This window comes from Triticum dicoccoides, chromosome 5A (genome assembly GCF_002162155.2).
Source record: "Triticum dicoccoides isolate Atlit2015 ecotype Zavitan chromosome 5A, WEW_v2.0, whole genome shotgun sequence".
Classification (NCBI taxonomy): Eukaryota; Viridiplantae; Streptophyta; class Magnoliopsida; order Poales; family Poaceae; genus Triticum; species Triticum dicoccoides.
The window spans coordinates 342,303,979-342,315,863 of NC_041388.1; the positions used below are offsets into that span (position 1 = coordinate 342,303,979).

Here is an 11,885-nt window from a genome sequence, read left to right on the forward strand (position 1 = left end):
AAAATCGTAGGAACATAATGTGATACCATGTCGAATTTCTACTGGAACAAGAAAATTAGTATTAGGAGTTGTTTGGCTCTACTACATGAAATTTATAGATGCATGACATAGTTGTCATAGACACAAAGAAAAAATTCCAAGAGATCTCATTCTTTTTACAATTCCTATAAAATTGTGGTGTAGGAAAGCAATCTGTAGGAATTTTACACGGTTAATTTCTTGAACCAAATGATCTTCATATAAAAAATTGTATTAATTGGTATCCTACAAAATTCCTCCAAACCGAAGAGCCACTAGGGAGGCAAAATTTAGGGAATTTTTAGAGTTGCTCATTTGAAAGAAATGCTTTGTGGCCTATTGATTATTCATGAGAGCGATCCTTCGAGGAAATCAAGGGATGCAAAATGTATAAATAAGCAAATGACATGTCAGCCATATCTTAAGAATCCCTAGATAAACAACTAGACTAGTCTTTGCACTATAAAACGACGTACACATGCGAAGGATCAACTAGCAGACGATTTGGATTGAATCTTATCCTGCAGTGTATTGTTTTTTTTTTTGGTCATGCTTATCGGCCTCGTGTAAATCCAAACAATAACAACAACTCCTGAAAAGAAATCCAGGCATTGTCTAGCTAGCTTTTCTTTTAAATCCATTTTTCTAGCTACTTAGGTGTATATCTTACTCTACTTCCCAAGGAACCCAAGCTTCTCGTCATTAGAAAATCGATGATGCTACTAGAGAGTGCCGGCCTTCACCGTCTCAATGCAGCCGTGGAATGGAGCCTTCTTATACGCACAATCAAACAAAACTAACAAACCATGTGCAATTGTGCATCCCCCAACGCACCCTCGGAAGATGGAATATAATCTTGCCTTCTCAAGTTCACCAAGGGCCAAGGGCTTTTCTGTGATTTCAATTCTGTGATGGGCTTCTTTGTGGTTTGGGTGCGATGGTGCCACTGCCTGTATCCTTCTTATATTTCCGTTCTTGTATGTGTATCTGTACTTTTTCCTTACTCGTATGAATGCAAGTAACGTATGCCTACGGGCGTACGCCTTAAAAAAAGGCTACTATAGGATTCGTGAATCCTCTGGCAAGCGGAAGCGGGCCATGAATCCGATCCAGAGGTACAGCCTGAACGTACAAACTAAGGGCCTCTTTGATTCGTAGGATTTTAAAAACATAGGAATAGAAAAAGTGTAGGGTTGGAGTGGCATGCCCATTTGAATCCTATAGAATTAGCAATGATTGTTTGATGCTACGGGGAAAACAAAGGAATTGTAAAAAGAGGTTTGAGTAAATGTTAAATTTCCTATGAAATGTAGTACAGAAGATTCCATAGGAAAAATTCCTATGGGATCCAATCCTATGAATCAAAGGACCAACATAGGAAAAAATCCTAAGGATTTTAATCCTCCAGAAATCCTATAAAATTCCTTTGAATCAAAGAAGCCGAGAGCTGTCGGAGCACTGGCGATGTGATTCAGAGAACAATGCAAGGAAGAAGGAACCATCTGATTGGAGCGCAACGCGAAAATTGTTCTCTTTTGCTGGATATGAGCAGTTGCGCACCTGAAATTCCAATCTTTTGCGCATACACGTGTATCTATCTATAAATAAACCTTCTTCACAACTAAGATGTTCGTGGCAACTATACGGTCAGGCAGGTGACCGGATGCCATTTGTTGCCGGCTTCTGCACGCGCACGCTACTCTGTCTCCATCCAAATGGCACACATCATTGTCGCACGCTACTTTGGCAAGGAAAAACTCAAATCCTAAACCTCAGCTTTGCCGTCCCGCCGCATCCACAGCTCGACCACCCTCGATGGCACGGTAACAAGCACCTACACCCTTGACAGCGTCAGCGACTACAGCAGAAACGAACGCGGAAACACGGCAACAGTAATTTGGTTCATCCACTCCCTACGTCTGTAGCGTACAACAAATCTTAGACTCCCATCTTTCTGCTTACAACTAACATATCAGATGGTAAAGTAAGTTTCCAGCTGCTCACAAGTTCTTTGAGAAGCCTGGGTAGACACAAGTCTTTTGTTGTAATGAAATCCTGCTTAATCGTTAAGCAATTTAGTAAGTACTAACAAACAAGTATCATCTTCACTGTTTGATGCAACAGAGCATGCTTGCGAACTATAGCAATAGAAAACGGGCTGGCTCTGAAAAACCCCTTGAAAATGTACAGACTACAATGTACTAGGACTAAGACATGCTGCAAGAAGAGTCTCTTCTTTGCTTTCAACACATACAGCCGCTTGAAGCCAGTAAACTCTTTATTTGCCAGTCCACAGGAAAGAATGCCGCCTTCGTGCCCGTGCTTCTCTTGCTGTGCGCACCAATGTCTAATCTTCTTCAGGATAATCTTTCCATCAAACTGTGAATTGGACTTCGGATTGATGAACCTTGATGAGGCTGAATACATACCTCTGATCATTTCCGTCATATATCCTCCATCTAGGGAACAAAAAACTCCCACCTAAGGCTTCGACTCAAAATTGTCCAAAAAGTGACCGGGTATACAAACTAAGACCAGCCGCTGATCACGAAAGGAGCTGCAACATCACCCAAACTCAATACCTAGTTGTTTAACTTCTTGAAAATTGTCTGGTGACAAACTGCTCTCATCTTTCATCTCGATATCAATGGTCTCTGCGTTAATGGCCACCCTGCATAGTCCAAGATACCCTCCATTGAAGAGCTCACAGTTCTCGTAGAATCCATCGGCTGGTGGCATGTTAACCATGCAAGATTTCGGGACTATAATGTTTTTCCGTTCCTTAATGGGGCATTCGGTCACAGTTAGCACAAGGCGGTGTTTCCTCCCAAGTAACTTGGAGACGTATTCAATGTCACCAACCGACAAAGCTTTGCGAACACGACTAGAAGACACCTGTCCTTTATCGCTTGAATTTACAGCAGGTGTTGCTCCATTATAAGATCCCTTTGCGGTGTCCATGACAGACCGTACAATAAATGCACTTGAACCGAATTCCTCACACAGTTTCACTAACTCAGCTGCATCACCAGATGCTTTGTACCCGAATCTGTAGTTTTCACCTGTGCACATGAAGAAAAATATTAGGTAGGGTAGTGCAGCACAAGACCGAGCCTTGTAAGGTAAACCAACATGTTTGTACCTGCTACAACACCTTTTATTCTAAGATCCGTTGATAACCTCTCAACAAACTGGCGTGGAGTTAGGTACCTGACCTTTGCAAACTCAACTTGATATTCAAGAGGCACCACATTTCTACAATATGGAGCCCAAGACAAAAGGACTCGCTTCCGATCACAATGAGCAACTATGGGAGGCCTGTACAAAAGGAAAACAGTAATGATTTGTTAAGGACTTCACTATGTCCTCCTTAATATTGGGCTAAATTTACCAAGTAAGTTACTGAAAATTTCTAAGAGGCCCACCTATACTCCCAGCCAAGAACTTCAGCCATTCCAACAAAAGAAAGAAGAAAAGGATTTCCTGATTTAGAAGCATGCATGGCTAGTTCCCGGTGGCCAATGTGAAGGGCATCAAATTTTCCCAAGGCAACTATCCCATCTGAAATGTGCACTGAAAATTCAGTGAAACTGTACAGATGAAATGAATATCTGTGAAGTTAGTGCGACAAGAGGTCATAAGGAGAGTGAAAATCGGCGAGCAATTTCTAGTGTAGAACTTGGAAATTTATTTGAGGAAAGTAGGATTTTGAATATGTGGTAGCAAATTTCCTTTTTAGTGTTCGCGATGTCTGCCATAATTGTGCTGTATCTTCTGATGTACATATAATTTCTGGAAAGGAGTAAAGATAAAGCATGGGCCACTTAATGGTCTTAACATGGCTTCTATCAGAGGGGGGTCAAAGCATGTTATTTGTGCACAACATGACTTGAAAAAATATGCATATTTCGTTAACTAGGGTGGTTGGATGTGAAACTGGCAAGCACCGAGATTCAACCAAACCAATCAAGAATCAAGTGGAAAGCTAACGAAACACCAAATAGTGGTGCATAGAAAACGAATAACTTCCTGAACTGAGCAGTGCTTCAGTGCTTTTCCAGGGAAATTTGCCAGATATAAAAGCAACTTTGTTAATTATTTTTATTAGGGGTATGCATGCAAGTCAATGTTCTATGGACTGGGACTGTAACAATTCAAATTGACTCAGATCCAACATTTATCACATTGCAAGATGCTTCAACATCGCTATGTCCCCAACAGAGTGCCATGCCAAGCAAGGGTGCAGTGCATGGCACTGCACAAAGACGTCATGTACAATGAGGAACAATTCACATGATACACAAGTGCTCTAGAGGAGACTACTGGCTCACAAAAACGGTGGTGATTGGCAAACCAAACCTACGACGGAAATGAAAAATATACAGTTCATGAATAGGTAATAGGAACATGAAGTGGAGTCACAGAAATGGACTCAGGCTGAGTATGGATTTTATATTGCACATTTCTTCTCTTGAGCCTGCAATCTCTGAACTGCTTCCACACAACAACAATAAAGCTTTCAGTCCCAAACAAGTTGGGGTAGCCTAGAGTTGAAACCCATAAGACCTTGAAACCAAGTCATGGTTCTGGCACGTGGATAGCTAACTTCCACGCAAGTGAACTGCCACCACACCAAGGTTTTCGAGTCGACGAGTCGTTCTGGGGTAGCGACTCTTGACTCGTCGTGACTAGTCAAGACGCATGGTCGACTAGTTGACATGAGTTACCACGGGAGGAGCAGACCAGAAGCAGTCGGCGGCAACCAGGGGAGGAGCAGACCAGCTTGCGCCGGCGCCGTCCGGCAGGATTGTGGGGCAGCGGCAGTGACCAAGGGAGAAGGTCGCAGGAGAGGTTTGGGTCGGGGGGAAAACTGGGCGATCTAGGTTTCCAGGGGGGATTGGGCAATCAAATAGAAAGAAGTATGGCAGGTGGGGCCAATTTAGCTCGTTCGACTCAAAAACCATGACTAGTCGAGACTAGTCGATCGAGTCGCTCTACTCAGCCAACTAGTCGAGTCGACCTGCCAGTTGCAACTCGATGATTAGTCGTGACTAGTCGTTCGACTCAAAAACAGTGCACCACACTGCCTTCATAAATAGCACTCCATCCGTCTGGGTGCAAAGGGCGTGCGTGTGTTTCTAGGTGACAATTTGACTAACCAAATATGTATTATATGTGACAAAAATTATATGTTTAGAAACTTCATCCATAGACAAATCCAATGATATGATTTTGGTGAAATGTAGCATATATTTGGTTGGTTAAATTGACGACCTAGAAACACGTGCATGCCCTATGCACCCAGACGGAGGGAGTATGTGAACAGTGTTTCTCAGAAATTACTAAAACATGCCAGTAATTATGGAATAGGAAGTTTCTGAGCTGCCACAATAAAATTTTGCAGGCAACAGAAATTACAAGCACACAATGGTTTAAGGTACTGGTTTTACGCACATATTAACAGCATGATTTTGGAATTTGTTAATGCGAGAGGAAGAAAGGGCATACAGAACTTACCAAGCACACAGTCTTGCTCTTCTCCACAATCAATTAGCATCTTATCTTTTACTAAATCTGCATCGTTCAGACTAACCGATGGACGCCCAAATGGGCTGAATGTCGTCAATGAGTGCCGCTTAAGCCCCTTGCTTGTGTCTAAAAACCTATTTTGACTGCAGTAGCTAGCAGTGCATAATCAAGTTAACAAAAATTCAAAAACAAAAAGGCTAAACAGCCAGGCCGAAATTATGCTATATATTTGCAAGGAAAATGACCCATGTGGTACCCAATAGGGCAATAGAAATCCTGATCTTCTAGCAGGATAATCTCAATATTTGCACCTCTTTCCTAGGATTAATCAATTTGAATAATCGATAGGTTCCTTATCTCTTTTAATAATCTGATTTTCAGTTATACATCATATTCTTATAGGACATGAAAACAAAATAAGCGCTCACTTATGGCTTATTTGCATCACAGCATCAGCAAGAATTAAGGGATTAATAAGCATTTATGTCGAGAGCATGTCATACTTGTTTGTTCTATTCTAGATATGCACATTTTGAAATTTCAATCCCCTTTACCTCCATCCCTGTTGGTTGACCACACCAGCCAAACAACCTAGCTTGGCTGCAGTGGCGAAAATCTAGCTTGAACGCGTCGCTTACTATATTAATAACTTGAAAACAAGTGTTCACGATATGAAGTTGTAAATGAAAGAAGCTAGCTAACTTCAACTCACACTCGCTAAATCTTACCCAACATTCTTGTTCTCGCTCATCAACTACTAGAATTCCAGGCATAGAGATTCTTCACCTTTGTAGGGCTTGGTTATGGATCATCATGAACGTGGGTAAGCTAGTAAGTCGACAACCCAGCCATAAATAACTGTCCAAGGAGTTAAATTCTCCAAACCAACATAACCACAGCAAAATCTAGCAGCACCCCCAAGGCTACAAAGTCCAAATCTCACAAGTCCACGGTTTGGGAAGGCGTTTAAAGACCCCGGGCTGCCGATCCTATAACCTAATAAATATATAAAAACTATGCTAAACAGTTATAATTCTAAATTCTGCTCCAACGGTGCAGGTCCACCTGTCACCAACGCCCGACAGTTCAAGCGTTCTGTCGAACAGCTTGCGCGCGCAGGCGCGGACGCAGGGGAAGCGAGACCTCCTCGGCTGAGGATGGAAAAGGCAAGCAAGCGCGGAGAGGATAGGAGACGGCTGTCTCGTTACCTGAAGCGCCGGCCGGCTGGCGGGAGGAAGTGAGGAGCCCCGGCGGCCGCGGGCGGGCGTCTACGGGGGCGGAGGAGAGGCGAGCAGTGGGAAACCGGAGAGGGGGAGGAGGAGGAGCGGAAGGTGCAGGCGAGCGCGGCGGTGCCGCCCCGCTCCATCCCACCACGCGGGTGCGGTGCGGTGCGGTGCGATGCGGCCCACTCCTGTCCTGTGTTCCTTCGCAGGTTCGCCGCCTGTGCTGTGCTGTGCCGAGGCTGCTTCGTTGGCTCGCTGCTTGTTTCGCGTCTCCGCCCTTTGCCCGTCGTCGGATGAGGTCCGGTTCGCACCTTCCTCTTAGGTTCGGGTCGGAATGGAGGTGGAGGCGCGAGCAGGTTCCGCCGGACCACGGTCGGACATGTGTGTGTCCGGCAGGTTTTTTCTCTCTCGAATGTATGTGTCCGGCAGTCTGCTCGGATTTTTTACAGAGTCACGACTACTATAGCTGCCAAAAAATAGTGAAGCAAAAAAAAAAAAAGCAGCACACGAAATTCTCAATCTCTTGCTCTCTCGCTTTGATGCTATTCCTCACAAGATTTCCGATGAGATGAATGATGTTCTTTGTGAGCCATACACTAACGAGGAAATCAAGGCTGCCCTTTTTCAGATGGGGCCTATGAAAGTTTCCGATTCAAATGGTTTTTCGGCTCTTTTTCATCGAACCCACTGGGACTTCTTGGGTGAGAAAATTTATCAGGAGTTTCTTGGAAGGGAAGGCTATGTCGAATGGTTTATGTGACTCGGTGATTGTTCTGATTCTCGAAGTCGCAAGACCCAAGCAACTCAAGAACTTTCGCCCTATCAGTCTATGCAATGTGTTGTATAAAATTGCCTCCAAAGTTTTGCCTAACCGTTTAAAGGTATTCTTATCTGTTGTCATTTTCGAGTTCCAGAGTGTGTTTGTCCCTCGCAGATTAATTACCGACAATACTCTTATTGCTTATGAACCTTTGCACACAATTAGAAAACAACGTGCTAAACAGCCCTTCTTCATGAAGATTGACATGATAAAAGCTTACGATTGTGTTGAATGGAGTTAGCTTCATGGTTGTCTCTCCAAGCTTGGTTTTGCCCCTGCATGGATCAATTCGGTGATGAAGAGTGTCACAAATCTCCGTTATGCTATCAGGGTCAACGAAGAGCTTACTGAGCACGTGGTGCCTTTGAGAGGAATCTGTCAGAGTGATCCTATCAGCCATGACTGTTTATTTTTATGCACTGAAGGATTGTCAAGCCTGTTACTTCACAAGGGGAATTATGGTGAACCGCATGGTATTATGAACTGTCACTCTGTTTCACCTATCTCACATCTCCTTTTTGCAAGAAGCGACATGCGCAGGGTGGATGCTATGGAGTCTACTCTGGATCATTATTGTTCTCGGTCGGGTCAGATGATTAACAAGGATAAATCCTCTCTATTCTTTGGTCGTCACTGCCCGAAAAATGTTAAACAGAGACTGAAGTCTAGATTTGGGAATTTCTTGTGAAGCTTTCACTACCACTTATTTAGTCATGCCTACGGAGGTGGCCAAATCTCCTACTAGTACCTTCAAATTCTTGCTTGGTCGAGGTTGGAAGTGCATTTATGGATGGTCTGATAGTCCTGTCTCTCGTGCTGGAAAAGAAATTTTGTTGAAATCAATCATATAGGTGATTCTGACTTTTATCATGAGTTGCTTTGAACTTCCAAAGGGGATCTGTGACAAATTTAGGCAAATTATTGCCGACAAGTGGTGGGGCAGAGAGGATGGCAAAAAGAAGCTTCATTGGAGATCTTGGTATTGGTTCCCAGCCCATGATATGAGGTTCTTCAATTTGGCAATGCTTGCCAAACAAGGCTGTCACTTGATCACCGAACCGAAGTCTTTGTGTGCTCGCGTGATTAAGGGTCGGTATTACCCTCACTCTGGCTTCTGGAATGCAGCAACCAAGGTCGGCCTCGGCTACGTGGCGCAACATTCTTCCTGGTCGTCATCTGCTGAAATGTGGTGCACAATGGGGGATTGATGATGGAAAACAAGTTCATATCATTTATGATCATTGGATCCCCACCATAACTCCGGATATTCTTCAGCTTATCTTCCCCATTCCTGTATTTTCTAAGGTCCATTGTTTGCTGGATGAGGACGGTGGAACATGGAATGAGGAAACGGTGCGAGCCTTCTTCACACCTGATGTTGCCTCAGCTATACTACACATCCCCATCAACCGCCGGTGGGAGGATCTTGCCAGGTGGCCCTTAACAAGGTTTGGTGAGTTCTCGGTCTGATCAGCATACGATTTGGCTCGTACGAATAAGTTTTTGGTGTGCCAATGCAGGAAGGGCCAGGGCTAGATCTCGGACCGATCCATCCAAGAAAAACAGTGGAAAGCTCTTTGGGTTGTTAAGGCTCCTAATAAGATGAAGGTGGTCTTTTGGAGATTTGCTCAAGATTGCTTACCAACTGGGACTCAACTTTTACGTTGCCAGGTACCAACTTCCGAGCTATGCATTTTCTATGGGCCGTCTGAATCTGTAGAGCATGCTTTGTTGTTCTGTCCACAAGATTTGAAAACTGGTAAAAAAAGCATATGTTATTAAGTCCAAGCGGTGTGATTTTATTTCTCCCAAATTGTGGTTGTTGGACTTGACTGTATTGTTCTAACAGAGACTCTGTGGCACATATGGGAAGCAAGGAATTTTGCTAGAAATAATCCCGATGCTCCTCATCTGTGGCATATAGCGGAGAAAAACAAAACTTATGTTCCTATGATTCCGCAGCATCTATATCAACCAGTGTCTGTTCACACGCGTGTATCCAATGACTCAATGGTGGTTTGGTCACTGCTACCGGTAGGTTATGTTGTCTTTAATTCGAGTGAATTGCAAGAAACCACCACATTTGGGGCTTCTCTTGCAGAAAACAACCTGGTCGCTAATCTTTTGCAACCGCGCATTCAGTAAAAGTTTTGCAGAGTGCACTGAACATGTCATTTGGCGCGGTTGAGGGCGTTTCTGACAGGTGGGGCCCAATTTGGGTGACGTGGCCTAACGGACGCGCGGACGGCGCCGTTTGGTTAAGACCGACACGGTTTGGTCGCGCCGGACAGACCGACCGCCCGCACCCGACCAGACCAGACCTCTCCCTCCAGCTCCAATCCATGGCGACGACGAAACCTGGCGGCGTGGAAGGCGGCGGCAGAGTTGCTGCCAGTGGGGATGCTCCGGGCGGCGGTCCTGGAGATCCACCAGAGTTCTGCGGGAGCTCCAATCCCTCGAGCGTGCTGCCTCTTCCCCAACCGTCGTCGCCGCCGAAGTCATTGGAATACACGGCGGCTACTGCGTTATCCCAGGCGGTGAAGGCCAGTACGACGGGCAGCCAACATTTTGCCTCCTCCTTCGGTGGTGTGGAGTAAGTCATCCTCCTCCTTCTTTGTCATTTCCCCGATTGGCATTCTAGGGTTAGGGTTCTATGGTTAGTGTTCTTGGGTAAGTGTAGTACAGTTTATGTTCTAGGGTTAGGGTTCTAGCATTAGGGTTAGTGTTATATGATATCCTCTCTGTCACATGATTGTTGGTGTCATAGAAATTAATTTTAACATGAGTAATTTGACAGAAATCCTCTCTGTTTGTTGTTTGATCAAATACTGGTCTTCACCAACTTTAGTATTGTAAATTGAATCAGAAATTTCTGTTGCCACCAATTTTAACACTGTTAACTGGATTTTTTCAACTTATTAATAGGGCTATGAACTGACCCATTTAACACCAATCTGACCTCTTAACAATAATTTTAACATTGTTAAATGAATTATTTCATCTTATTCTTATACCTGTTAACTGACCTACTTAACAGTAAAATTAAATGAACTTTATCTGAATTTGTAGCTTGGATGATGAATAATGGGAAGTGAGGTTCTATTTCCTAGACAGAGATAACTTGGAAAGAACAATTTGTTTATCATACATAACCTTCTGGAATCTCATTGCCCTAATAGAGGTAGAAGGCTATAGTTGAAGGGATTTTATGTATTATGTTAGAGATCCAGGAGTTCGGGTGTCAGGAATGGAAGAATTAACTGATGATGACAAGGTGGAAGAAATGTTGGATCACATAGCTAGTAAAGGAAAGAATGTTGTTAACATTACAGTTATGAGAAGTGATCCACCTAGACCAGTTGATTTGAACATTGTTCATGTTTATGAAGAGCAGGTTCCTTTGTCAGAAATAGGTGTACCAGTTGTCTATGAGGTAGACAATTCAGGAGTTCTTTTCCCCAGCCCAGTGAAACCCCAACCACAGCCAGTCCAAGTAATGAACACACAAGAGAGCTCTTGTTTGTTGAAGCAAAAGGGCCCAAGTGAACCTGAGTTTGCTTTGGATAATGGTAATGAGAGGCATGAGTATTTCATGGAGACAGGCCAAGAGCAAGAGCACATTGAGCAGATGACGGAGCAGAAAAGAAATGAAGAAATTCAGAGGTACAGGAGTAATAAGATACAAAGAGAGAAGTACAAGGCAGCAAAAAGAAAACTCCCAGAGCTGCTTGCTGAGGAGTTCACTGATAGTGAAAGTGAGGATGAAGATCTAGAAGATGAGAACATATTGGCTAGGTTGGAGGCAATGAAGAGGCATAGGGATGATCCACTATATCACTTTGAAGGAGACACTGATGTAGAAGAGCTATATGGACCAGATGAGGAGGAGGAGGAGAATGAAGGAAGAGATGAAGAGGAAGGACAAGAGGAGCCACTAGATGAGGGCTTGAGAGGAGGAAGCAGTGTAGGAGGAAGCAGTGCAGGAGGTAGCAGCAGCATAGGAGGAAGTAAGGAGGGGGAAGGGGACAACAACAAGATCCCATGCAAGTTTGGATCAAATCATAGAGCAAGACTGGGCACCTTCATCTGATGAGGAGAGCAACCCAGGTGACTTAAGTTAGGAAGAGAATGATTGGGCTCAGCTTCCACCATTTAAGCCATCAAATGGTAGGAAGAGCAGGGCCAAAAAGAATAAAGTTAGGGTTTGGTATGATGAGAAGAGGGAAAACCCACAAGAACAATTTGTCAAGAAACTTTGTTTCCTAGATGTGCAGCAGTTCAGAAGGGCACTGCTT

General features: G+C 44.0%; 1 protein-coding gene across 2 annotated transcripts; it reads right to left on the minus strand.

The window, feature by feature from the left end:
• Positions 1 to 2,025: 2,025 nt before the first annotated feature.
• On the minus strand, positions 2,026 to 7,047 carry LOC119301417 (FAD synthetase, chloroplastic-like). 2 transcript variants are annotated; one of them, XM_037578378.1, is made up of 5 exons: positions 6,756 to 7,047; positions 5,536 to 5,690; positions 3,444 to 3,579; positions 3,161 to 3,336; positions 2,026 to 3,080 (listed from the first exon to the last, which is right to left on the minus strand). In XM_037578378.1, the coding sequence occupies exons 1-5, from the start codon at positions 6,911 to 6,913 to the stop codon at positions 2,584 to 2,586; spliced, it is 1,122 nt and encodes a 373-aa protein (XP_037434275.1). In that variant the 5' UTR covers positions 6,914 to 7,047; the 3' UTR covers positions 2,026 to 2,583. The 2 variants fall into 2 exon arrangements, with proteins under 2 accessions (XP_037434275.1, XP_037434274.1); XM_037578377.1 differs by having other exon boundaries at positions 5,536 to 5,699.
• Positions 7,048 to 11,885: the final 4,838 nt, after the last annotated feature.

Coding starts and splice junctions, on each gene's coding strand:
- LOC119301417 (XM_037578377.1), bottom strand. CDS start 6,913: ATGGAGCGGGGCGGCACCGCCGCGCTCGCCTGCACCTTCCGCTCCTCC. Junction 5,700..6,755: donor CCAGCCGGCCGGCGCTTCAG/GTAACGAGACAG, acceptor ATGCACTGCTAG/CTACTGCAGTCAAAATAGGT. Junction 3,580..5,535: donor AGAGCAAGACTGTGTGCTTG/GTAAGTTCTGTA, acceptor TGCACATTTCAG/ATGGGATAGTTGCCTTGGGA.